Source organism: Nelumbo lutea, chromosome 3, assembly GCF_056320005.1.
Source record: "Nelumbo lutea isolate HS-2025 chromosome 3, American lotus-T2T, whole genome shotgun sequence".
Classification (NCBI taxonomy): Eukaryota; Viridiplantae; Streptophyta; class Magnoliopsida; order Proteales; family Nelumbonaceae; genus Nelumbo; species Nelumbo lutea.
Window position 1 is genome coordinate 61,132,928 of NC_142686.1, and position 24,130 is coordinate 61,157,057.

At 40.3% G+C, this 24,130-nt stretch overlaps 1 protein-coding gene across 2 annotated transcripts in view; it reads left to right on the forward strand.

Annotated features, from left to right (window-relative positions):
• Nucleotides 1-24,130, forward strand: part of LOC148865253 (E3 ubiquitin-protein ligase PRT1-like) — a 77,363-nt gene that overhangs the window by 47,582 nt on the left and 5,651 nt on the right. For both annotated transcript variants that reach the window (XM_088978281.1, XM_088978282.1), the window contains one exon: nucleotides 8,565-8,768. In XM_088978281.1, the coding sequence (XP_088834407.1) occupies nucleotides 8,565-8,768 (204 nt within the window). The remainder of the gene's footprint in view (nucleotides 1-8,564; nucleotides 8,769-24,130) is intronic.

A 24,130-nucleotide genomic window follows, 5' to 3' on the forward strand; every position in this document is an offset into this window, starting at 1 on the left:
CCTTTGTCAGCCGCACGACTTGATGCGGATACAGGAGGAGCATTGTCAATTGTAGACAAAGGAGCTGACAAGGTCTGTTGCTGAAGCAACAGAATGCAGAATGCAGAGAAGTCAAGCGTTCTTCGAAACCCTCCACCTGCGATGCCACTTCCTTAGCTGTCACCATGGCCGAGGAAAGACACGCTCTGATACCACTGATAAGTCCTAGAAACTTGACACACAATTTGCAGACTCACAGCAGAATCCACACCACTAGAATATCAACAGGGAACTGGTAGTCATTCAGAAGAAAAGAAGAACATTAACAGTTGGTTGGTTCTTCGAGAGACCGCCGACTCTCCCAAGCATTCACAGAATTCTTTACTCAACAAAAACCTACCTCCCCCATCCCCCAAATCCCCTTCTTATACTCTTCTCACAACATAACTGACTCGCTCAATAAATGCCCAGCTGGCCAAGTTATAAATGCCCAACACTTCTTATTCCTAATTGACATAGCTATAAATGCCTCAAGACTCTCCTTATTCCTTGTAGCTATAATTGCCCCCATGTGATTAATTGTTCAATTATTTCTCCCCCTTAGCTGATTGTTGACCTTTCCTCTTCTTGGCATACGTAAGGTTAATTGGGGGCCTATCACAAGAATAATAATACCAATTTTAGAGGTCTTGCAAAACACAGAGTGGTCAGGCTAACACCTAAGGAGACCAAATTCAACAACTGCCTCACTAAATTTCCCAGACCAAGCATGAGGTGATTGTTTAAGGCCATATAAGGCTTTCTTCAAGCTATACACCATTCCCTGATACTCTCCTTGAGCATTAAACCCAAGTGGTTACTCCATGTAAACTTCTTCTACCAGATCACCATGTAGGAAAGCATTTTTAACATCTAGCTAAAAGAGAGGCCAATGGTTAATAGTAGTTAAAGAAGTGATAACACATACTGAAGTAATCTTAGCAACCGGTGAGAAGGTTTCATCAAAATCAACACCATATATTTGAGTAAACTCCTTTGCAACTAGTCGAGCTTTAAGCCTTTCAACTGTACCATTAGTTGGAATTTCAGTGCATACACCCACCAACATCCAACAAGCTTCTTACCAAAAGGAGGGGGAACTAAGTCCCAAGTACCATTTTTATGTAGTGCTAGCATTTCTTCTTCCATAGTTGTCCTCCACCAGGATCAGAAAAGGCTTCTTGCAAGGACTTAGTTAGAGGAATAGTAGAAAGAGAGGTAACAAATGCATGGGCTGAAGGGGACAAGAACTTTTAAGAAACAAAATGGCAAATAGGGTGTGAAGTACATGATTGCTTATCCTTTGGGAAAGCAATGGGAATATCTAAATCCAAAGGTGTCTCAGTAATGGGAGGACTCTCTATAGTAACGGGTGTGGTAGGGGGACCACCAAGACCTGTAGACGTCAAAGCAGGCAGTGTAGAAGCTTGGGCCAATGGCCTCTTCTTGTAAACTTGTTGAATAGGTGACTTGGGATGTACAAATTGAGAAACCTGTGGAGAAGAATTACAAAGAGGATCAGGAAGAGGAATATCACATATTGAAGAATGAGAACAATCATTGGGAGGAAAATATGGAGTTGATTTATGAAAAGTGACATCTGCACTAACAAAGTGACAACGTAGAGATGGGCTATAGCATTTATAACCTTTTTGAGTTTTGGAGTATCCCAAGAAAACACACTTAACTACACGTGGTTCAAGCTTATTTTGCTGATGTTCAAAAAGATGAACCAAGGAAACACATCCAAATAGTCGTGTAGGTAATGGAAACAAAGGAACATTAGGGAATAAAATAGAATGAGGGGCCTGATTATGTGAAATTGATGAAGGCATCCGATTAATAAGACAAGCACTAAGCACAATATCACTCCAATAAGTTTTGTGAACATTCATCTGAATGAGAAGTGCTCGAGTCACTTCTAAGAAATGGCAGTTCTTGCGTTCAGCAACACCATTTTGTTGAGGTGTACTAACACAAGAAGTTTGATGTCGAATGCCATGTTTATTATAGAAATTAGTGAAGGGAGAAGACATGTATTCCTTTGCATTATCAGATTGAACAACACAAATATTGAGGCCAAACTGAGTTTTTATTTCCATAAAGAAAGATTTGAATACAAAAATCTGACCTTTCCTTTAACAAAAATAACCAAGTAACTCGAGAGAAATCATCAACAAAAGTAACAAAGTACTTAAACCCCAAATATGACACAATAGGACATGGATCCCAAACATCTGAATGAACTAACTGAAAAGGTCTAGACACATGACTGATGGCATGAGAAGGAAAAGTATCCCGGTGATGCTTGCTAAGATGACATGCATCACACTCGAAGCTAATGTTGGCTGGTATTGAAGGAAACAAAAGGCAAAGACTCAGCAAGGAAGGATGGCCCAGTTAGCAGTGTAGCTGCAAAGGTGACACATCATAAGATGATGATTGAAGAGCAGTATTCTCTAAGCCACCCTCTAGATAGTAGAGACCACCAGACTCATGTCCTCCACCAATCTGCTTCTTCCTCTTGAAGTCCTGAAACACACAATAGGAAGGAAATAAGGTGACAGAGCAATTTAGTGCCTTGGTCAATTTAGTGCATCCATCGGCAAGGGTAACATGTTGTGTAGAACAAGGTAAAGAACGAAACTAGGTAAAAGTAGATGGAGTACTTGTTATGTGGTCGGTAGCTCCTGAGTCAATGACCCATGCAGATGTGGTAGAAAGAAGGAAAATGGAGCCAATACCTGATGACTGAGCAAGAGTAGTAGTGGATGAAGATGTAGTTGCAACCAATCTATTATATTCTTCCTTTGAGATAGTCATAGTTTCTCCTTCTGGTTGATTATCTATAGCGATAATCTGTAAAGATGCATTAGTCATTCCATCATGATAAGTGGTTTGATTTGCATAACTCCCCATTTTCTTTAACAAATGACAATACTCAACTCTATGGCCCTCACGATGGTAGTGTGAACAACATCGAACTCCATATAAGTCTACAATATCCAATGGTGTGACCTTCTAACCCATAATGAGTGCAAAATCTAGTAGTTGTATTCCTTCCACAACCACAACCACCTCTACCTCCAATATCATCTCTCCCACCATATGGTCCAAATGGGCCACGTGTTAGACAGTTTTGTATGCCCTTAGCTTCAATCAAAATTGATGTACTTTATGAGTTTATTGTAAATGAATAAAAGTGCATATTTGATTCATGTTCCCTTGGTATGTTTCTGTGTAATACCCTTAAATTAGACACTTATTGAGACTTGTGTCAGTTTAGAATGTTCACAGCCAGTGGGTCGGTCTGGGGAGACCTATCCTGACAAGGCTGACACTGTGGTGCCATCAAGTCGGTTGGGGTGGCTTGTCTCAGCTACCAGGGTGAGACCCTAGGCACATACAGTGTGGGATTAATTGAATCTTTGAACTGGACCAGATTTCCAGTATTGCCCTGGACCTTGGAGATTGATGGGCAAAACTGGAAAGTTACACCTGACCCCTAGACTCGATTATGATACTGCACTAGGTGTCAGATCGGTTTGTCTTTGATGTACCAGTCAGTGAAATCCTTAGCGGGGGTCAAAACCTGGGTATGTTGGGACAATCCGAGAATTCATCTGAGTGGGTGATCATAGTGACAGGATCAGCCCCTTTGTTGGACAAAGGTAATGATCGGGGATGCACTCTCACTGTTGGAAACCAAGGCTACCGACAGCCAATTTCAACCGTTGAGATTTGTTTTGCAAAGTATATTTTATATGAGATATAAAAGTATATATATTATGGTTTTTAAAATGTTTGCAAAATGTTTTAATTCCCGGGATCCATATAAGTGGAGAGTGCAACACTGTTCCTTGCAGCCGAGGGAGAGGTCTTCTCTTGTCGGACAGTGTATGATCATTATGGGCAGAGAGATTAAGTGTAAGACCATTGAGGATAATACCTGATGGGCTAATCTTGCATCTGCCCACAGTCCCTGGGTGTTACAAGGTGGCTTGGCCCAGGGACCACTTAGGGTAAGTGTTGGGCCCATAGAGCCCATTCGAAGGGTTTCAGGGGGTGCATTGTCTTTAACAGTGTATTTGACCAGGCCTTGTAACAAAGGTTGGGTCGAACCCATGTGGCTGATGTGTAGATCAATGCTTGGGTCCCACGCCATACAAGGAAGCCCAACTGGGCAGCAGTTAGGAAGGTTAAGTGAGCACATAAGCTTGATGGGCCTAAAGCCCATTTTGAATTGGGCTATTTATTTAGTTAATTAAAAGGGCGAATTTTGAGATGGATTAGCAGATAGGATAGGGTCTTAATCCTATCCACTCAGAGAGTCCAGATTTGAATGTGATTCAGATCTAGAAACCTCCTAATGGGATTAGGATAAAGCTAATCTAATCTGCAAATAAGATAAGGGTTTATCCTTATCACTAGAAGAGAAGGCTGATTCAAATATGATTTGGATAAGCACCTCCTAATGGGATTAGGAGCTGATCTTTTAATTTAACAAAAAAGGAGGGGGCGACAGCCTAGAGAAGAAGAGAGACCAAGAAACACATCAGATCCTCTTTAGTGCTGAAATCAAGAAGAGAGAATTCTGCAGCCTGCGAATACTCTCTTGCCGCCTCCTTGCTCTTGTCGCCCTGTTTGCCAGTTCGATCTCCAGCTGTGGGAGAAGTCAAGATTGGATCTTGACATCAGTTCTTTGAGAAAGGATTGAAAAGGAAGCTGTGCTCACGTACCATTCTACTGATTCTTGTGAAGGACAGAGTTCTTGGGGAAGAACACTGCTGATTCTGCTCCATCCTGCACTGCGCCATCTTCAGTGGGAGCAGTCTTTGGATCCTTCTTTGGGCGTGAATACCTTCGTTGGGAGATATTACTTCTCCGTATCAGGTATTATTCTCTCCCATTCCTTTTGGTTCAGATCTGGTTTAGTTTAAGGTTCAAGATTTATCATTGAAAATATGATTTTCTAAATAGGGAATGTGATTCTCAGTTGAAGGGAGAGAAAATTTTTGAAATTCGCCCCTTATTCCGCAATCTTTGGGCGTCCATGGGTTGGATCTCTCATCCTTTCACCACGTCCATCATTTCCACGTCCTCCACCATGTACACCTCGACCACCACTTCCAGAAGTAACAAGGGCAGCACGATCATATAAAGGAGTAGATTCAGATAACCTAGCCCTAAGTCTAGAGAACACATCCTCTAAATCAGGTAATTCTGGACTCCCAAGTATTTGGGCTCGTACCGATTCATATTCAGGTTTGATGCCTGAGAAATTTAGCAGCATATTACTCTTTCCTCTGCTTTTCCATAACTTTAATATTACCAGTGACAGGATGGTAAATATTTAATTCTTCACAAAGATTCACCATGTCAGAATAATAGTCTTCAAGAGACTTATCTCCTCTCTGTAAACTAAAAAATGATTGAAACAACTGATATATTCGGGTGATATTATTGCTACCTGAATACATCCTCTTCACTTGATCCCAAATCTGTTTAGATGTATCCAGAAAAATAAGTGTGCTACTGTGCTGATGATTTTGGTCTCCATGGAATTCCACAACCAAGTCTTAATTTGTGCATCTTCTTGTATCCACTCTGAGTGTTTTGAGCTTTCAGTCCCTGGCTTCTTATCAGTAAGATACTTGAGTTTTCCATTGGCTGTGAGAGGAACTTCTACAGATTTAGCCCAAATAGCATAGTCTCCACTTCCATTCAACTTAATGGTGGTTAACATACAGTTTGTAGGTATCATAACAGTTTCCTTGGATTCCATTGTGTCTCACTTAACCTCAATCAAAGTTACACACACTTCCAAATGTTATCTCGACCTAACAAAACTTGTGAAAGCAAATAGGGGATGAAAATACCAACCTTGTCACTCTCACGATTATAAAAAAACAGCACCTTTCACTTCATGATTTGAAATACTTGTCTTGGCATCACTATTCAATCACCTCACAACTTGTACACAGTCCAGATTCAGTGTTTTTCATAGAAATGATGGATTCCCTCTTGGTTTGAGTCCACTAGAGGGTAACACAACTTGTACACAGTCCAGATTTTGTGCTTTTCATTAGAAACAATGGATTCCCTCTTGGTTTGAGTCCACTAGAGGGTCACACACATCACCAGTCACTTTTCATAGCAGCTGTGATGGTATAAACCATCACAAATCACCTAGAAATCTATCTGGGTTTGACTTCAATCACCAACAGTAGTTGCAGCACACTTAGAAGAGAAAAAGAAATCAACCAATTAGGGAGGAAAGAAGAAAAGCATCCCTAATCACTTCACCTGCTCTGGTACCATGAAAAACATGGTAATCACTGTCAATCAATAATGAGGGTCGCACACATCACCAGTCACTTTTCATAGCAGCTGTGATGGTATAAACCATCACAAATCACCTAGAAATCTATCTGGGTTTGACTTCAATCACCAACAGTAGTTGCAGCACACTTAGAAGAGAAAAAGAAATCAACCAATTAGGGAGGAAAGAAGAAAAGCATCCCTAATCACTTCACCTGCTCTGGTACCATGAAAAACATGGTAATCACTGTCAATCAATAATGAGGCAGCAACCAGAAATAAAATAAAGAAACAAGGAGAAAGTAGAGAACGAAGAGGAAGAGAAAGAGAAAGGAGAAGACTCAGAGAAGAGAACTAGGTCAAAACTGATTAGAGAATAGTTTAGAAGTCACTAATCCTCTAAACCAGTCGGCCCACTACTTATATTAGTGTAAATAAAAGGTGTTTGCAAAAATACCCCTGTTTATGATAAATTCTGGACAGGAATGCCCTTAATAAAAGAAAGGAAATACTAAGCTATCCTACTGCCCCAAATACAAGAAATCTATTCCCCTCAACAAAAGAAAATAGGCAGAAAGACTCCTGCCATCCAAAGATAAGTACCTGGATTTCCATGTGGCTTGTGTTTTCTCCAACTTTCCCAATATTAGTTGCCACATAGCAGGCTAATGTTCCTGGAACATCTAAATAAGTAAAAGCAGAATTTCCAACTTGGCAGCCTAATGCACCAGCCAAATCTTAAAGTTAAGCTCCATCTAAGTCTCCTGCTCCAAGTCATAACACTTTTTTGAAAGTTTATCTTCAAACCCAGCAATACTTCAAAGTTCTTTAGGAAGTCCATTTTCCCCAATCTTTAAAGCCTTCAATGAAGTTTTGTTGTTATCCTTATTTCATCATCACACTTGAACCTCCATTACCAACGTATACAATAATGGTGATAGGAAATCCCCTTGTCTAATTCCCTGGGAAGCTTGGAAGAATTCCATAGATGAATTGTTCACCAAAATAGAAAAGGATGATGAAGCTAAACATGAAAACACCATCCTCTCCATTGTCATCAAAACTAATTATTCTTGTAACATTTTCTCAAGAAACTCAATCCATCTGTACACAATCATAAGGGGGAGGTATTGGTCATTTACTCAAGGACCGATTGGACAAAAGAACTCCATAGAAGATGAACTAATGGATGTACTTCAAGGACTAAAGCCGGTTAGGACACTTGGGGATGCAAAAACTTGATGGTGGAGGGGGACTTGACTACAATAGGGCAGATGAGTCAAACAGGTTTAGTGCCATGGAAGCATAGACCACTTGTAAGAGAGGAAGAAAACATTGCAAGGGACCTAAGTTCTACCTTCAATTGGATTCAAAGAACAGCCATTGGCATGACTATCCCCCTCACCAGACAAGGAACTAGCAGAAATCAATTGTTTTGGGTCAACAATGCTAGAGAGCCAGAATGGTGTTTGTAATGTAAAGAAAGGATAAATGGGAAGCAAATGAGAATTTTAAGGACTAAAAGGGGTGTGGGTAATGCCTATAAAAACAGCTTTGTACATTTTATCTTTCTTTTACCACAATTAATAGAAGTTTTCCAACTGTACTTGATCATATGTTTTACATATCAATCCCAATTCACCACTTTTAAGTGTTCCTTCAACATACTCACTTCCAATGAACACATATCAAGAAATTGTCTCCCTTTCATAAGCACCATTTGAGTAATGCCTACCACTTCTTGCATAACAATTTTGAGCCTTTCTAGGGAACACATTGACAGTTATCTTATAGGGGTTAGAGATAAGACTGATAGGACAAATGCCTTTCAGATTACCTTCCTTTCTCTTTCTCAAGATTAATGTAATAAAAGTAGCATTAGAACCTCTATCCAGCAAACCCAAGTAAAAAATCTGCTAAACATCCTCAGATGTCCTTTTTAACAGTTTGCGACATTAGCTTAAAAAGCATTATTAAATTCATCTGGCCCCGGTGCTTTATCTTCATTCATCAATTTTACTGCCTATTAATCTCTTCCATACTGAAGTTTCTTTCAAGTGCAGCTGCTTTCTGTTTGATAAGGCACATGAGTGGTATGTTTCCAGTTGCAAAGTGTCTCCATGGCATAACATTACTTCTTATCAAATCTTCTAATATCTAATATCAAATTTTGATTGACTATTTTGAATTTAAATATTCTTGTTGTGATGTTTAAATTTCTGCAGTTTATTGTGAATCTTGTATAGCCACTAATGTGGATGGCACACTTAAATGCCAAATTTGTCAAAGTCTGCATCCAAAGGGATGTCCAAAAGTATGTTTGGAGCTTCATAATATTTTGGAGAAACAATTCTCTGTAGAATATGCATTGAGAAGAGAGGCAGTCCAGCACAAGCAAGTCCTTTGTCGAAGTGGGAATCCATCAATTGGTATGCTTCAATTTGCTAAGAAGTGTTTCTCGTACTTGTTTGATTATATTGAATAATATTTTAGGACTAAAATATAAATATAGAGAAGAGTAGAGAAAAAGATTAGAGAATTAGAGAGAGGAGAATATTACTATGATTTACACAAGAAATGACTATACTACCTTGTTGAGGGGAACTAAGCTTATTATATATATTGATTATGCCCAACTTCTCTAGAAAACACTCCTCTTGCTTCTAAGAAAGCATTCAATTTTTTAAATATTCTCTTTCCATTATCTGATCTAAAAATCTTGATTGACCTTATATTATTGTGTAAGAATCATCTCAAAGCTCTTAACAAGAATAGGAACCTCATCTCTTGAAGTCTTGATTAAAAATATACAACACATGTCTTGTACAAACATCTACAAAAGTGATAAATTACTGAATGCTACCCATATCAGAAATAGGGAAGGTTCTACACACATCAGAATGAACAATATCAAAAGGAAATAAACTTCTTTTATTACTTGGATAAGAAGATGTTCTAAAATGCTTAGAGTATTGACAAATTTCACACTACAGACTAGACATATACACAAACACAAAAAACTCAGGAAATAAGACTTTCAATGGTTGAAAATTAAGATGTTCTAGTCTAGAATGCAACAAATAGATTCTAGACCTATTAGTACTCTTAACTAGATGACTGCAAAGTAGGTAGATGTAATAAAGAATCCAGAAAATAGAGACTTACAGCTTCAAGACCATGTCCGATCATTCTCCCTAAAGACATGAATTAGGGTACTAAGTTACTCTACAATTGGAATTTTTTGTAATATGACTGATGGAAAAGTAAAGATTAGAATCCAAATGAATCTCTCTCTTCCCAAAGATAGAAGAGAGAGGTCCATCTGCAACGCTAACCTTTTCCCTGAAAGGGGTTGATGGGATGAAAAGAGGTTGGAAGTACCAATCATATGGTCTGAAGCTCCTTAATCAATGACCTAGGAAGCATTTGGGGCATGTCTGGAAGAAAGGTTACTTGAGTGAACAAATGAAGAGGTAGAAATACCTCCCAAAGGAGAGGCTACATTGCTATTGGCTTCAAGATGGACAAAGAGACAACTCAGTAAAGTTAACTCTTCACTAGCAGAGTAGAGATTTACCTGAGGAGAATTCCTAGTAGTAGTAGTTGGCTATTTAGAAGAAGCAATTGAAAGGGATTTCTAAGATGTCACTGCATTATGAGTACTCCGTTTCTGGGGTTGTTTTCCCTTCTTGAACCAAGAGGATGACCATGCAACTTGGAATATACCACACAAAATGGTCTTTCACCTTCTTACTCATCACATGCTTTTTAGTAGAGGATTTGTTTCCACTTGTAGAAATGAGAGCAGGATGTTCTAATTCAGTCTTCATCTCTAGAAGCCTCCTGTTGAATAATAGGGTATACTTCATCAATAGGAGGAATATCACTGCATCCCAACAACTGCATTGTAACAATCTCAAAGTTGGATTCATCCCTAACAGGAATTTAAACACTCAAATTTTATTTTTTAATGTTAGAGTTGGCCGAGTAGGGGTAACTTAGTCTTTTTCTTTCTACTTTAAATGGTGACTTGGCAATACTGTTTTATTTTTAATTTCTTGTCCCATACTTAAGTAGGGGCATATTTGACTTTGTACCCTTAATGAATATAATAGAAGGTTATGGTCGACTAGGAGGGTTAAGACTCTCTAGTTCGACAGATTTCTCCTTTCTCCTCCTCTCTTCTCTCTATCTCTGAACAGAACTTGTCTGAACCATCAAAACATTTAAGAATATCATATTGTGTGGCATCCTCATCAATTTCCAGTGGATTGTCCTTTGGTAATCGAGTTCTTCCCCTAGGGCTTGTAAGGCAGCATAGTATGTAGGTATGCTCGCCTCCCCTTGCTTAAGATTAGCTATATCCTGACTAAGTTGAAAAATCTTATCTCTGTTTCTCCTCTGAGAATAAGTTTAATTCATCTTCTCCCAGATTTAAGCAACTGTTTTGAGAATCATGAGACCCCTACTGATTTGGGGTGTTGAGTTCCATAACCATGATATAATAATCATATTCTCCTGTTCCTACACATCCAACAATGGATCATCTTCAGTCGGCCTCTTCATCTTCCTAGTCAAGTACCCGAGCTTACCTCTACTGCCAATATAGACCTTCACAGATTGGGACCATTCGAGAAAATTAGTTCTATCAAGTTTAATAGTTATCATCTGTAAGTTTGAGTGCTCCCCAAGATTAGTGATAGATTGCATGGCAGATGAAGTGTTGATAGATTATGAAGAAGAGAACTCTTGAGCCATCTGCAATCAACTTCCAACCAGTTCACATCAAGGAAATCAGGTCCAAAAGACGAAGCCAAGAAATAAGTCAAAACAGTCCCTAAAAGACAAACAACTGAAATAGTGGCAATATATAGATAGAGAAATAATCACCAAATATCCATTCATCCACCAAAAAAGACACTTAAAGTTGTAGAGAAATAATAACCCCATATTTGCTAATGTTGCTCATTCATTCATCCTAATAAGAGATATTTTTAGAAGACACTTATAGTTTTGAAACCTTTCTCTTTTATAGGGATTTAGAATTTATGACCCTAATATGCAGATTTGGTTTTCCAAATCAAACAATATTTATATCTATAGAAGTGATTTCAAGCAAAGAGAGGGGGATAAGGGGGATTCAATGTTTGCTATATATTCATGGCATCTTCCATTATTGTTGAATAATCCATTAGTTATAAAAATTATTAAAAATTTCTGGAAAATATTCTACCAAAAATTATGAAATAATTATTTCAGAAATAATCCATTACTTAATAAATATTAAATAATTTAATAATCTACCAAAATTTCTGGAATTCTACCAAAAATTATGAAATAATTATTTCAGAAATACATCCATTACTTAACGAATATTAAATAATTAAATATTCAACATTTGGTAGAATTCCAGAAATTTTGGTAGATTATTTAATTATTTAATATTCGTTAAGTAATGGATGTATTTCTGAAATAATTATTTCATAATTTTTGGTAGAATTCCAGAAATTTGTAATAATTTTCATAACGAATGGATTATTTCACAATAGATTATTATTTAGGAATAGATAATTTAACAACAATGGAAGATGCTATGAATATATAGGATATGTTAAATTCCACTTATTCCCCTCTCTTTGCTTGAAATCACGTCTATAGGTATAAATATTGTTTGATTTGGAAAACCAAATTTTAAAAAATTATGGCCCTATTTTTATGGGATAGTGGAGAGAATGGAGGGGAATTAGAGATAGAAGTGAAGGAGAGGATAAAAATATGTTGAGCTAATTAAAGAGAGAAGTTAGGTTGTTATAGAAAGTGAGAGACGTGAGTTGTGGGGGGAGAGAGAGAATCCAATGGGAAGGGAGAGGAATGAAGAGAGAGGGTGTTGAGATGGCAAATTGGGAGTGGCTGGAAGGGGGAGAGGAGAGATAGTCAAGGAGAATGCGGGGTTGGGAGTAATGGAGCATGGAGAAACAAGGTGATGTGGACCTTCTTGCTATATATATATATATATATATATATATATAAGGTTTTCATTTTAAGGAGTTTTACATGTTATGTTTTTGAATTTTAATTTGAGATAATAGGTTATTTTAAAACTTATGCTTATTTTTAATTAATAGTGTTTAATATTTTAATAATTTGCATTTTTGATTTTTTTGGCATTTTTGAAAATTTTAGCATTTTTTCATTTTTTAGATTTTTTTTTTTTTGCATTTTCACCCTGCTTCAAAAAGGCACGTGCCTTGCCTTGCGCCTTGGGCACAAAATGGCCCTTGCGCTTTTTTTGTGGCTTTCACTTTTAAAACACTAGGTGTGTCTAAGTGGTGACCTCACCTAGAGAATGATCCATATATATAATGATGGTGAATGGACAATTCCGTCCATACAAAAGTGTTATAAATATATGTACAAGAATGATTAATGTATATAGGGTATGATACAACAGTACTCCCTCTGTATAAAAGAATCGTAAAAGTACACATTTATCCCTCATCAACCATTCCTTTATAGACCTTACCTCATATGCTGTCGATATAGTCCAATATCTAAATGTACCTTGATTGACTATTGGAGAAAAGGATATTCCAGGGACCAGACCCCGAATTGCCTTAAAATTAATCAAGAAACTTCTTGGCAATAATCTCATTCTTTTTTCTTTTAAATTGTTAACTTCTTGGCAATTATTTTTGAAGATGAAAGTTGATTTTTCGAACTAATTTGGCTCTTATACCATGAAAATCTGGGTAGAATCAATCTGCCCCGGATTTCTATGCTTCACAACAATGTTATCAAAGCACCAACTAGTCAATTATGGTCTAGACCAACTACATTTACTGACCAGTCAGTTGATACTTGTGATGTAGTTGCCTATTATGACTAAGCATAGACTAGATTTACTAGTTGATTAATGACTAATCAACCACAGTCATTTTAAAGCTTTATTTGTTTGTTTGTGTTTGTATCTAGAGCTTGAAGAGAGAAGAAATAAGAAGAAAAGAGTTCCAAGAAGAAGTGGCAGTAGCTTCTCACTGTTGGTGTCCATGCTGCATTTGGTTTAGAAACAGTGAGAATTACATGTATGCCCTTAGTAGAGCGGAGTTGACAATCAATTCTGTAAAACAGTATGTTTAATCATAAGAAAACAGTAGAAAATAGATCTGAAACAGCAAGGAAGAAGAAGAGAGAAGAGGGAGAAGACAGAAAGGATATGTTTGGTTTGAAGGAAAAGGTAGGAAAAGGAAGGGAAAGTCAGGGAGCCCTATACAAGGTTTGTAAAGGTTTCCCTACCTTTCCCTACTTTTTCCTCAAAACCAAACATAGACAAAGAGAATTTTGGAAGAAGAGATTGTAACTTTCTCCTAGTAGGGTGGTTGCCAACAATAATAAAATAAACAAAAGAAATAAAAGCAGTAAAAGGGGCCTTAGTCCATAACAACTAAAGCTCACAATAATACAAATAAAAAAATAAAGAAAGGGACACCGACAACTAGGGAGCTGTTTGGCTCAATATTTCAACACCCCCCTGGTAGCTAAAGCATAGATATTGATCATGCCCAACTTGCATATATAGTGTTGCAACTTAGCTTTAGGTACTCAACGAGAACATCTACCAATTGTTCTTTTGAAGCAACAAATGGTAGAGAGACTTCTCTAGATGCTACTCTCTCCCGTATAAAATGTCTATCTACTTCAATATGTTTGGTTTTGTCACGCTGAATGGGGTTGTGAGCTATATTGGTAGAAACTTCGTTATCACAATACAACACCATTGGTTTGTCATAACTGATTCCCATCTCTTCTAGCAATGATCTAGGACATAGCAATTCTGAAATCCGATGAGGCATTGCTTTATATTTTGCTTATGCTGGAAATCTTGCCACAACACTTCACTTCTTACTTCTCTAGGAAATTAAATTATCGGCAATGAGAGTACAATATTTAGATGTAGGGCTCTTGTCATCAATGCTACCTACTCAATCTGCATTTTTATATGCCTTAATCCTCCTAGCTCTTTAACATACATGCTAGGAGGGAGAGACATATATACTTCTTCATGACGGTCACCATTCAAAAACGCTTTTTTCACATGAAACTGATATGAAGGCAAAGACAAAGAAGCTGCCAAGGATAAGAGAACTCAAACAGAATTCATTTTGGCAATGGGAGGAAAAGTTTCCAGGTAATCAATCCCATACTCTCGAATATAACCCTTAGAAACCAGCCTTTCTTTACACCTCTCAATAGATCCATTAGTGTGGTATCTAATACTGTATGTGCACTTACAACCTCTAGCTCTTTCCCTTTAGGTAAATCAACAAATTCCCACGTGTTACTCTTCTAAAGTGCTTCCATTTTGACTCTCATTGCATCCCTCCATTCTGGTTTACATACTGCTTCTAACACATTTTTGGGTATGAGATGAGAGGAGAAAAAAGGCTAAAAAGGAATAATAAGAGGGAGATAACAAGCCATAAGAGAGGTGCTTAGAGATACAATGCGCAATACATTTACATTTACCTTTTCATATGGCAATGGGAAGGTCGAGATCTGGTATAGTCAGTGTTTCAAAAGCGCAAGGCGCAAGGCGAAGCGCACACCTTTTTGAAGAAAGGTGCAAAAATACAAAAAAAAAGCTAACAAATAAAAAAAAAGTCAGAAAATTCATGAAAAATGCCAAAAAATCAAAAAAATATTAAAATACATAAAAATAAGATGTAAAGCATATTCAAATGAGAATTTAAAAATAAAATCCAACATATCAAGCATTTTCAAGCATGTAAAACCTCTAATCTCTATTTTCACTCAATTGCATTACTTCAAGTAGCTAATGTAATGTAAAACATATTACATTCCTGATTCTACAAGCCACCTTTGTGCCACACCCCTTGAAGCAAGCCCAAAGAAGGCCATGTTAGGTGTTAAATTCATAGTTCTCACACAAAAAATAATGAATTTATAATTTTAATTGTTTTTTAAGAAAATATTTTATTAGGATGAATGAATGAACAACATTAGCAAATAGGGGGTTCTCGAGGCCCTTGTGATGGTGGAGAAACAACTTACACATGTGTGTGCCAAAGATAAACCCTCATGAACTAGGTGGTAAACAAAGGAGAAATAGTAGGGGGGGGGGAGAGGTAACATTAGAGGAGGAAGGAATAGGAACTAGAGAAAAGGGAACTAGAGAGTTGTGTATAATTGGTTACTTATTAGAGATGTCACTAGGGATAGGAACTCGAAGATGAATATCAAAAAGAGGAGACTTCTTCCTCTGTGAAGGAACTAGATAAAAAGGAGACGACTCAACAAATGTGACATCTAGGGAAACAAATTGGGTACCACTAAGAGGATCATAATAGAAATAACCCTTCTAGGTTCAAATTTTTGCGTTTGTGAATTGGGAATATGCACATAGCAAGTACAAACAAACACTTTGAGAGGAATATAGAATACGTCCTCATAAAAAAAGAAGAGTAAAAGGATATTTGAATCCAAGGACCCGTGAAGGTAAACAATTAACCAAATAAGTTGCTATAGAAACAACATCTCCCTTGTATTTTATAGGAGCAAAGGGGGCAAACAAAATGCATCTGGCAATTTCAACAATGTTGATTTTTCCTTTCAGTTACCTTGTTTTGTTGAGGGGTGTAAGGGCCAGAGCTTTGATGGATAACTCCAAAGCTAGCAAGGTAGATAGAGAGACCCTTCTGAAAGTACTCCTTAGCATTATCAGATCGGAATACCTTTAAACGAGTTTTAAACTAAGTGAGAACAAGTTCATGAAATTGTCTTATTAACTTTTAGACCTCATCACGGGAATGCATCAAGTAAATCCATGTATATCTTGAAAAATCATCGAAAAACAAAAGGAAGAATCTATAACCTCCCATAGAAGGTATATGGTACGACCCCCATACAATAGAGTGCAAAATATCAAAAGGAAATTTGGATCTTTTATTACTTGAAGGATTAGTATTTCTATAATGCTTTGATAATTGACATGCCTCACATTATAGACTAGAAAGACACTTTTAAAAAAGTTAGGAAATAAAAGATGCATGGAAGAAAAGGACAAATTACCCAAATGAACCAAAATGACATAACCTAATTTTATGAAAAGACTATGACACAGTTGACTCCAAAGCCAACCTTTGTGACGATAACTAGTTCTTCTCAAGCACTTCAAGCAGGTATATCCCATTCACCTAATGGCCATTCCCAATCACCTTTTGAGGCTTTAGGTCTAGAAAATACAATGTGTGGTAAAGAAGGTTATATAACAATTCAAAGATTTAGCCAATGTGATTTGATTTACCAGAATCCATAATCCAAGGGATACAATGAGTGGGGGCCACAACACACTTGTTGGTTTCCTTTGGAGTGATGCTTTTAAGTTTTTTATTCAGTTGTTTGTGTTAACTGCCCTATAAGGGCATATTAGTCATTGTACTCTTTTTTTACTTAAAGTATAAGTACCAATGAAGAGAGTGGCCAAAACTGGTATTGCTCTCTCTTTCTTTCCCAACCTCTTCTCTTCTCTTTTTTTTTTTCTTCCACAAGAAACACTTATTTTATTTTCTTCTCTACAGATTTTTTGATTCAACAGGTTTCTACTTCATATCAGAGCAAGGTTAGGGTTTCATGGAGTTCATCCATGCAGTCCTAGATCAGCTGATTTCATGAGTAAATAAAGGGTTGATCGATCTACTTCAGATTGCCCAGTTCTTGGACTTTTTTGGTGGGTTTTAGTCATCAAGAAGGTGATTTGTGTTTTGGAATCAAAATTAGGAAGAACTAGAGTGCGGGGAAGAGTACTAGTCAAGTTGGACTCTTTATTTTTGACCTAGTATTGGGCGCTCAGATTGTTTTTGGATTCCTTTAGGTTTTTTATGGGGGCGGTTTAGTTTCTGGCTGTTTCTGAGCCTCCTGGAGAGATTGATGCACTTTTCCAACAAGTGTCCCTAGTGTGCTTCGACTTCTTACAAGTGTCCCTAGGGTGCTCAGATTTATGCACTTTTCCAAAATGAGCTAATCTAATCTAGATAAGGCTGTTGTTGCCGAACTGGGTAGGAGCATCATTGAATCCTTGCTGCTGCTGGCGGTGGGCCCGGGGCCTATTGCTGCCGGCGGTGATGGTACGTCTTCCTGAGGAAGGCGTCCATAACATTACTCCCCTCCTGGACTACGAGCTTGTCCTCAAGCTCGAAAGCTGGATATGTATCTTGGAACTCTGCCAATGGGATCCATGTGGCTTCTGTTGGTGGTAGATCACACCATTCCACCAAGACTTCAAGGATTCCACGATTAAAACGAGAGCGGGTGACAGTTTTAGGCTGGGGGACCAGTTTGCCATCTTTTAAGGGTGGCAGGGAAGGAACTTGGTTCGGGGGAACACCCGTAAATGGTTTCAGCAAGGAGATGTGGAAGACATCATGAATTTGACTAGTCTCTGGCAATTCCAACTGGTAGGCCACACTGCCAATCCGTCGCAGAACCTTGTAGGGCCCATAGTACTTAGGGGCCAGCTTCGGGGCAGCCTTGTGGCGCAAGGAGCGCTGCCGGTAGGGCTGGAGCTTCAACCAAACAAATTGTCCTGGATCGAACGACAGTTCCCAGTGGTGCTTATCATAGTGGAGCTTCATGCGGAGTTGGGCCTGCTGTAAGCGAATGCGGACGTCGGCGAGGAGGGCGTCGCGGTCCTGTAAGGAGTGATCGATTGCGTCCAAGCGAGTAGATCCAGGCTCGTAGGACAGCAAGCGGGGAGGATCCCTGCCGTAAATGATGCGAAAGGGAGTCATGCCGAGGGAGGAATGGTAGGCTGTGTTGTAGCAGTACTCGGCCCAAGGAGGCCATTCCAACCACCGTCGAGGTTGATCGCCTACGACAACGGAGATACATCTCGATAGTGCGGTTAACCACTTCTGTCTGACCGTCGGTTTGTGGCCGGTAAGCTGATGAGTAGGCCAGGGTGGTGTCGTGTAGTCGAAATAACTCTTTCCAGAAGGCACTAGTGAAGACCGGGTCTCTATCGCTGACGATGGATTCCGGCAACCCATGTAAGCGAAAGATATGTGTAAAGAAGGCGAGGGAAACCGAAGTGGCACTGTACGGGTGTGATAGAGGAATGAAGTGCGCGTATTTAGAGAAGCGGTCGACTACCACAAAGAGAACTGATTTGCCCCTACCTTGGGAAGTCCCTCAATGAAGTCCATGGAGATGTCGGCCCAGATCTGCGATGGGATGGAAAGGGGCTGAAGGAGGCCTGCCGGGTGTAGGTTTTCCCATTTGTGCTGTTGCCATGTGGAGCAATTCTGGACAAAATCTCGAATAAAAGTCTTCATACCTCGCCAATGGAAATCAGTCCGGACGTGGTATAGTGTTTTTTGAATGCCCTCGTGGGTGGAGTTATGGATGCTGGTGATGATGGTGGGAATCAACGGGCAGTCTGCTGGAAGATGGACTCGTCCCTTATACAGTACCAACCCGTCGTGAAGTGACCAATCGGGGTCGGCCGTGCCGGTCTGGATCTTCTGCAGTAAGAGCGACCATTCTGGGGACTGTGGTGCTGCCTTCTTAATGTCGTCAAACAGAGAGATCCGAGGTTGGGAAATGCTACATAGAACCATCACGTCTTCTTCTCGCCTAGACAAGGCATCAGCTGCGCGATTAGAGGATCCCGCTTTATATTCCACCCGAAAGTCAAACCCGATCAGTTTGCTAACCCAATGCTGCTGAGGGGAAGTGGTGAGACGTTGCTCTAACAGGTATTTGAGGTTGTAATGATCAGTTTTGACGATGAACAACCGCCCCCACAAATACGGCCTCCAGTGCTGGATGGCTCGGGCAAGGCCGATTAGTTTGCGCTCATAGGCTGGAAGCTTCAAATGCCGGTCAGCCAATCTGCGGATGAAGAAGGAGATCAGGTGCCCTTGCTGCTGTAGTACGGCCCCGATACCCACTCCGGAAGCATCGCACTCGACTGTAAATTCGAGGGTGAAATTAGGTAATTGCAGGACAGGGGTTGAAGACAATGCATTTCACAGTGACAGAAAAGCTTCATCAGCTGCGTCGTCCCACCGGAAGGAGTTTCTCTTCAACAGGTTGGTTAACCGGGCTGCCAACACTACATAGTTCTGTACAAATTTGCAGTAGTAACCCGTTAAACCGAGGAACCTGTGTAAGGCCTTGGCGGATTGAGGTTTGGGCCATTTTGTTATAGCCTGAATCTTGGAACTATCAACTGTTACACCCTGCCCATGGATGATGTGGCCGAGGTAAAGAACCTGTCGCTCCCCGAAGGAGCACTTGGACCGTTTCAGGAATAAGCTGTGTTGGCGTAGGAGTACGAAAACGGTCCTCAGATGGTGGACATGCTCTACCCATGATTTGCTGTAAACGAGGATATCATCAAAGAAAACTAAAACAAATTTGCGCAGATGGGGCTGGAATACCTCGTTCATTAGTGACTGAAATGTAGATGGTGCATTGGAGAGTCCGAATGGCATGACTAAAAATTCGAAGTGGCCATGGTGGGTGTGAAAAGTAGTTTTCTTCACGTCACCGGGAGCCATGTGAACTTGGAAATATCCGGACCTGAGGTCCAACTTAGAGAAATACTGGGCACCATGCAACTCGTCCAGCAGTTCGTCAACAACGGGAATAGGGAACTTATCTTTGATCGTCCGGTCATTGAGTTCTCTATAGTCAACACAGAACCTCCACGTTCCATCTTGCTTCGCCACCAACAGAACCGGCGAAGAGAAGGGGGAGTGACTTTTGCGTATGATCCCTTGGTTCAGCATCGCTGTACATTGTTTTTCTATCTCATCCTTCTGTAAGTGAGGGTAGCGATAAGGCCTGACAACGACTGGTGCTGAACCCGCCACCAAAGGAATACGATGGTTGCAAGCTCGGGAAGGGGGAAGGCCCTTTGGTTCCTGGAACAGATCTGAAAACTCGGCGAGAAGTATTTCCATGGCTGCTGGTTCTGTCTGGAGTGCATGAACCTGCGGTGTCTTTTCTTTAACCCTGCAACTGTGCCATGAAACTTGCTTGCCATTCAGATGGAAGGTCATGGTGAGTGCGCTGAAGTCCCACAAAATCGGGCCTAGGGTAATTAACCATTTGACCCCAAGAAAAATAACGAACCCATCCAATGAGAGTACAAATAAATCAACAAGAATTAGTTCAGAATTGACCTGTACTGGGACGTCCTTACAAATCCCTGGACTGTGAACTTTTTCACCATTTGCAACGGCTACCTGTAGTCGCGGCCGGAGTTCCATTGGTAGTTTTAACTGCAGGGCTGCATGTTCACTTATGAAGTTGTGTGTGCTCCCTGAATCGACGAGAATGCGCACCGGCTGACCTGCGATCTGTGCCTGTAACTGCATGGTCTGAGAGGTTTTAATGCCGGTGATCGCATGGAGAGAGATCTCTGGTTCGAATGTGACGGGTTCCTCTTCCTCCTCCTCTTGCTCATCTATGAGAAGGCAAAAAAGCCTCTTGCATCTATGTCCTGCCGAGTAGAGGTCATCACAGTTGAAACATTGACCTCTTGCTCGGCGCTTTGCCATTTCTGCCCTGGTCAAGCGTTTGATGGGAGGAGTGACCATGTTACTGCCTGTACTTGTCACTGCTCTAGAGGTGGTGGTCGTGGGAGGCTTCATTTCCCGGCTGGTAGTAGAAGAGGGGGTCGTTGCTGCTGGTCTTGGGGGTACCCACGAGTTCGGTGGACGACCCACATTAAAGATTCCGCGGCTGAGCTGCAGCTTGCGCTCAAATGCGCGGGCTAAGTTCATGGCTGTGACCAAATTTGGGGGATTCTGCATCTCGACATCCACTCGCAGGGGTTCTGCTAACCCTGCTGTGAACATATCGACTTGCTGGTCTGGTTGCACGGAGGATGCCCTCGCGAGGAGGGTTTGGAACTGTCGCTGGTATTCAGCAACTGTTCCGGTCTGTTTAAGGTTATTTAGCTCGCCCAGTGGGTTGCTGGTCAATGGGGGTCCGAACCGAAGAAGGCAATAGGATTTAAACTGGGGCCAACTGAGCCCGGGTTCTTCTTGCTCTAACTGATAAAACCAAAGTTGTGCTTCTTCTGTTAAATGAAAGGCGGCTAGGCTTACCTTGTCCTGGTCATTTGTCCGTTGATTCCGGAAGAACTACTCGCAGCGATACAGCCAGCCTAGGGGGTCTCCGTTGCCGTTGTACGATGGGAACTCCAGCCTGCTGTACTTGGGGATGATGGTTGCTCCATGGCCGACGGACTGCTGTTCGCCGGAAGACTCTGGCAGATCTGGCCGGCAGTCGTTAGCTGCTGTCCCTCCGTCAGAGTTCCTTTCCCTGCTGGAAAGAAACATCTCCATTAGTCGTCGCAGTTCTCGCACTTCACCTTTGATCTCACGAACTTCGGAGCTGGTCTCCACGAGTTGGTGCTCGAGGTCGTGGACCCTGGAAGGTAGCTGTTCCAGATCTCCCATGACGCCTTGCTCTGATACCAAGTTGTTGAGGGCCTGGGAATAGGATCTCGTCACGGGTCGGCCCACGGGGAAAACCTCTTGTTTTCCCTTGTTCCTTCCTGCTCGTGATGAGCCTATCTTGGCACCTTCAGTGATTTGTCCAAGAGATCACCAACTCTCCTAACTCACTCTTGACTGAATAATTTGATATCTCATTCAATAATGGGGTCTCCTTAAATAGGAGATTACAAGAGTCCTAATCAAAGGGAGTCTCCTTGCTGAATAGGGAGACTTCCAGTTTTATCTTGCTAAGGATAAGATAAGCTAATCCTAATCTGATAAGCTACTAACAAGATAAGATAAGCTGAGCTAATCCTAATCTGATAAGCTATTAACAAGATAAGATAAGAGATAAGAACAATAAGATAAGAACAAGCAAAATGAGCTAATCTAATCTAGATAAGGCTGCTGTTGCCGAACTGGGTAGGATGAGCATCACTGAATCATTGCTGCTGCTGGCGGTGGGCCCGGGGCCTGTTGCTGCCGGCGGCGATGGTACGTCTTCCCGAGGAAGGCGTCCATAACAACATCCCTCTTTTTCCTCCTTCATGTCTTTCTCCCTATCCCTACCACGCTTTGGCTTTACAGTTGCTAAGGCTGATTCTATATGTAAAATCTGTAATATCACCTTCCTCCTACTTTCCTTACTGTGTTCCAAGGAGTAGGCTCTAGATAGAGTGGCACTATCTCTAGTATGTAGTTGATATCTTACAATGTCATATTCTGAATTCAACCCAGCATGAAACTCAAATTTCCTATTAGTCTCAACCAATTTCCTCTATGTTGTTGCATCCTTTTGACTTTCCCACTCAATCAGTTCCAAGTGATCAATTTCATACCACAATGATTTCAAGGTATAGAAGTAAACAAAAACTGGTTTCTCCCCCTATTTAAAGAATTCACTTCATTCTTCAACTCATATGCCCTAAAAACATTAAGAGGCTGAGAATAGGTCTCCTTCATGTTCTCCCAAATTGCCTTGGCTGTCTTCACCCATAAATAGTTCCTACTAATATGTGGCTGCATAGAATTATACAGCCAAGTCATTCCAAATAGTTTTCTTGAACCCATTTGGCATGAGACTGGTTTTCTTGGTGTCTCCAGTCACATAACCTAGCTTTCTTCTTCCTCCAATAGCCATCATGGGTGACAGAGCCTATTCCAATTAATTTATGCCATCAAATTTAATTGTTATGATTTGAAATGAGTTATCTGACACACTTCCAGCCCCAATAAAACCTTCTCCATGTGATCTCATCTCATTCCCTGCTGTCTCCATGTCAAACACAGCTCCTAGGGTTCATAATAGTCCTTAAAGAATGCTAGGCAGGCCTGAACAGCTTCCAGAAAACAGAAAACAATCCTCTAACAGCTCTCCAAGAGAATATTCAATCACAGAAATTGAATCAAAGCATAAAACTGATCAAGGATTTATAGAAAATCCTAGAATAGGTCTGGAGAAAAATAAAAACAGCAGCCACTCCTTTCAGAACTGTCTAAACAACCTCTAATCACTGTTCTTCTCAACAAAACCTGGAAATCAGCCCAGAAAACCCTTAGCTCCACTTCCAATCTTAAGTTTAAGCCTAAACTTTGTGCCTGGTTTCTCTGATTCCTCCTGGTCACTGGGCAGTCTCCAAGTACACAACACCCTGGGTAGCAATAGAAATCTCCAGCAACCTTGAAGAACCAGACAAGTGCTGAAGTTCCAGCAACCTTGAAGAACCCTAATCAGAAGTAACTTTGCTCTGATACCAAGTTGACAGTAAAGATTGATGACCGGACCTAGTTCAGTTAGATTTCACCACAGGAAAAGAGAAAAAAAAGGGGAGAAAGAGTGCAGAATAGAGAGAGAAGAGTGGACACAGAGAAAAGTAATAAAACGAGGTACAATGAGTAATGCCCTGCCGCCTATAACAAGAAATAAAAAAAAAAAGCTGCATAACAGAAAGTAATAAAGCAATAACATAAACAGAGACAATAAAAATACTGTGGGGATCACCATTAAGTTTTCTCCCTTCTGTCTTCTCTCTTTTATCTCATCTCTAGGGGGTGTTCATTCAGTCAGTTTGGATCGAAAATGGAACCTAGGTGTTTCCTTGACAGCTATGCTCTGATCTGGAATGTATCAACAATAACAAAAGTTGATAGGAACTATTCTTAATGTCAGCTTCAGGCTGCTTAGTTCTTTTTCACATTGCCTCTTGAGTTTGCTTCTATTAAGAGTTCCATATCCTTATATGATGCTTATGTGGCATTTTCTA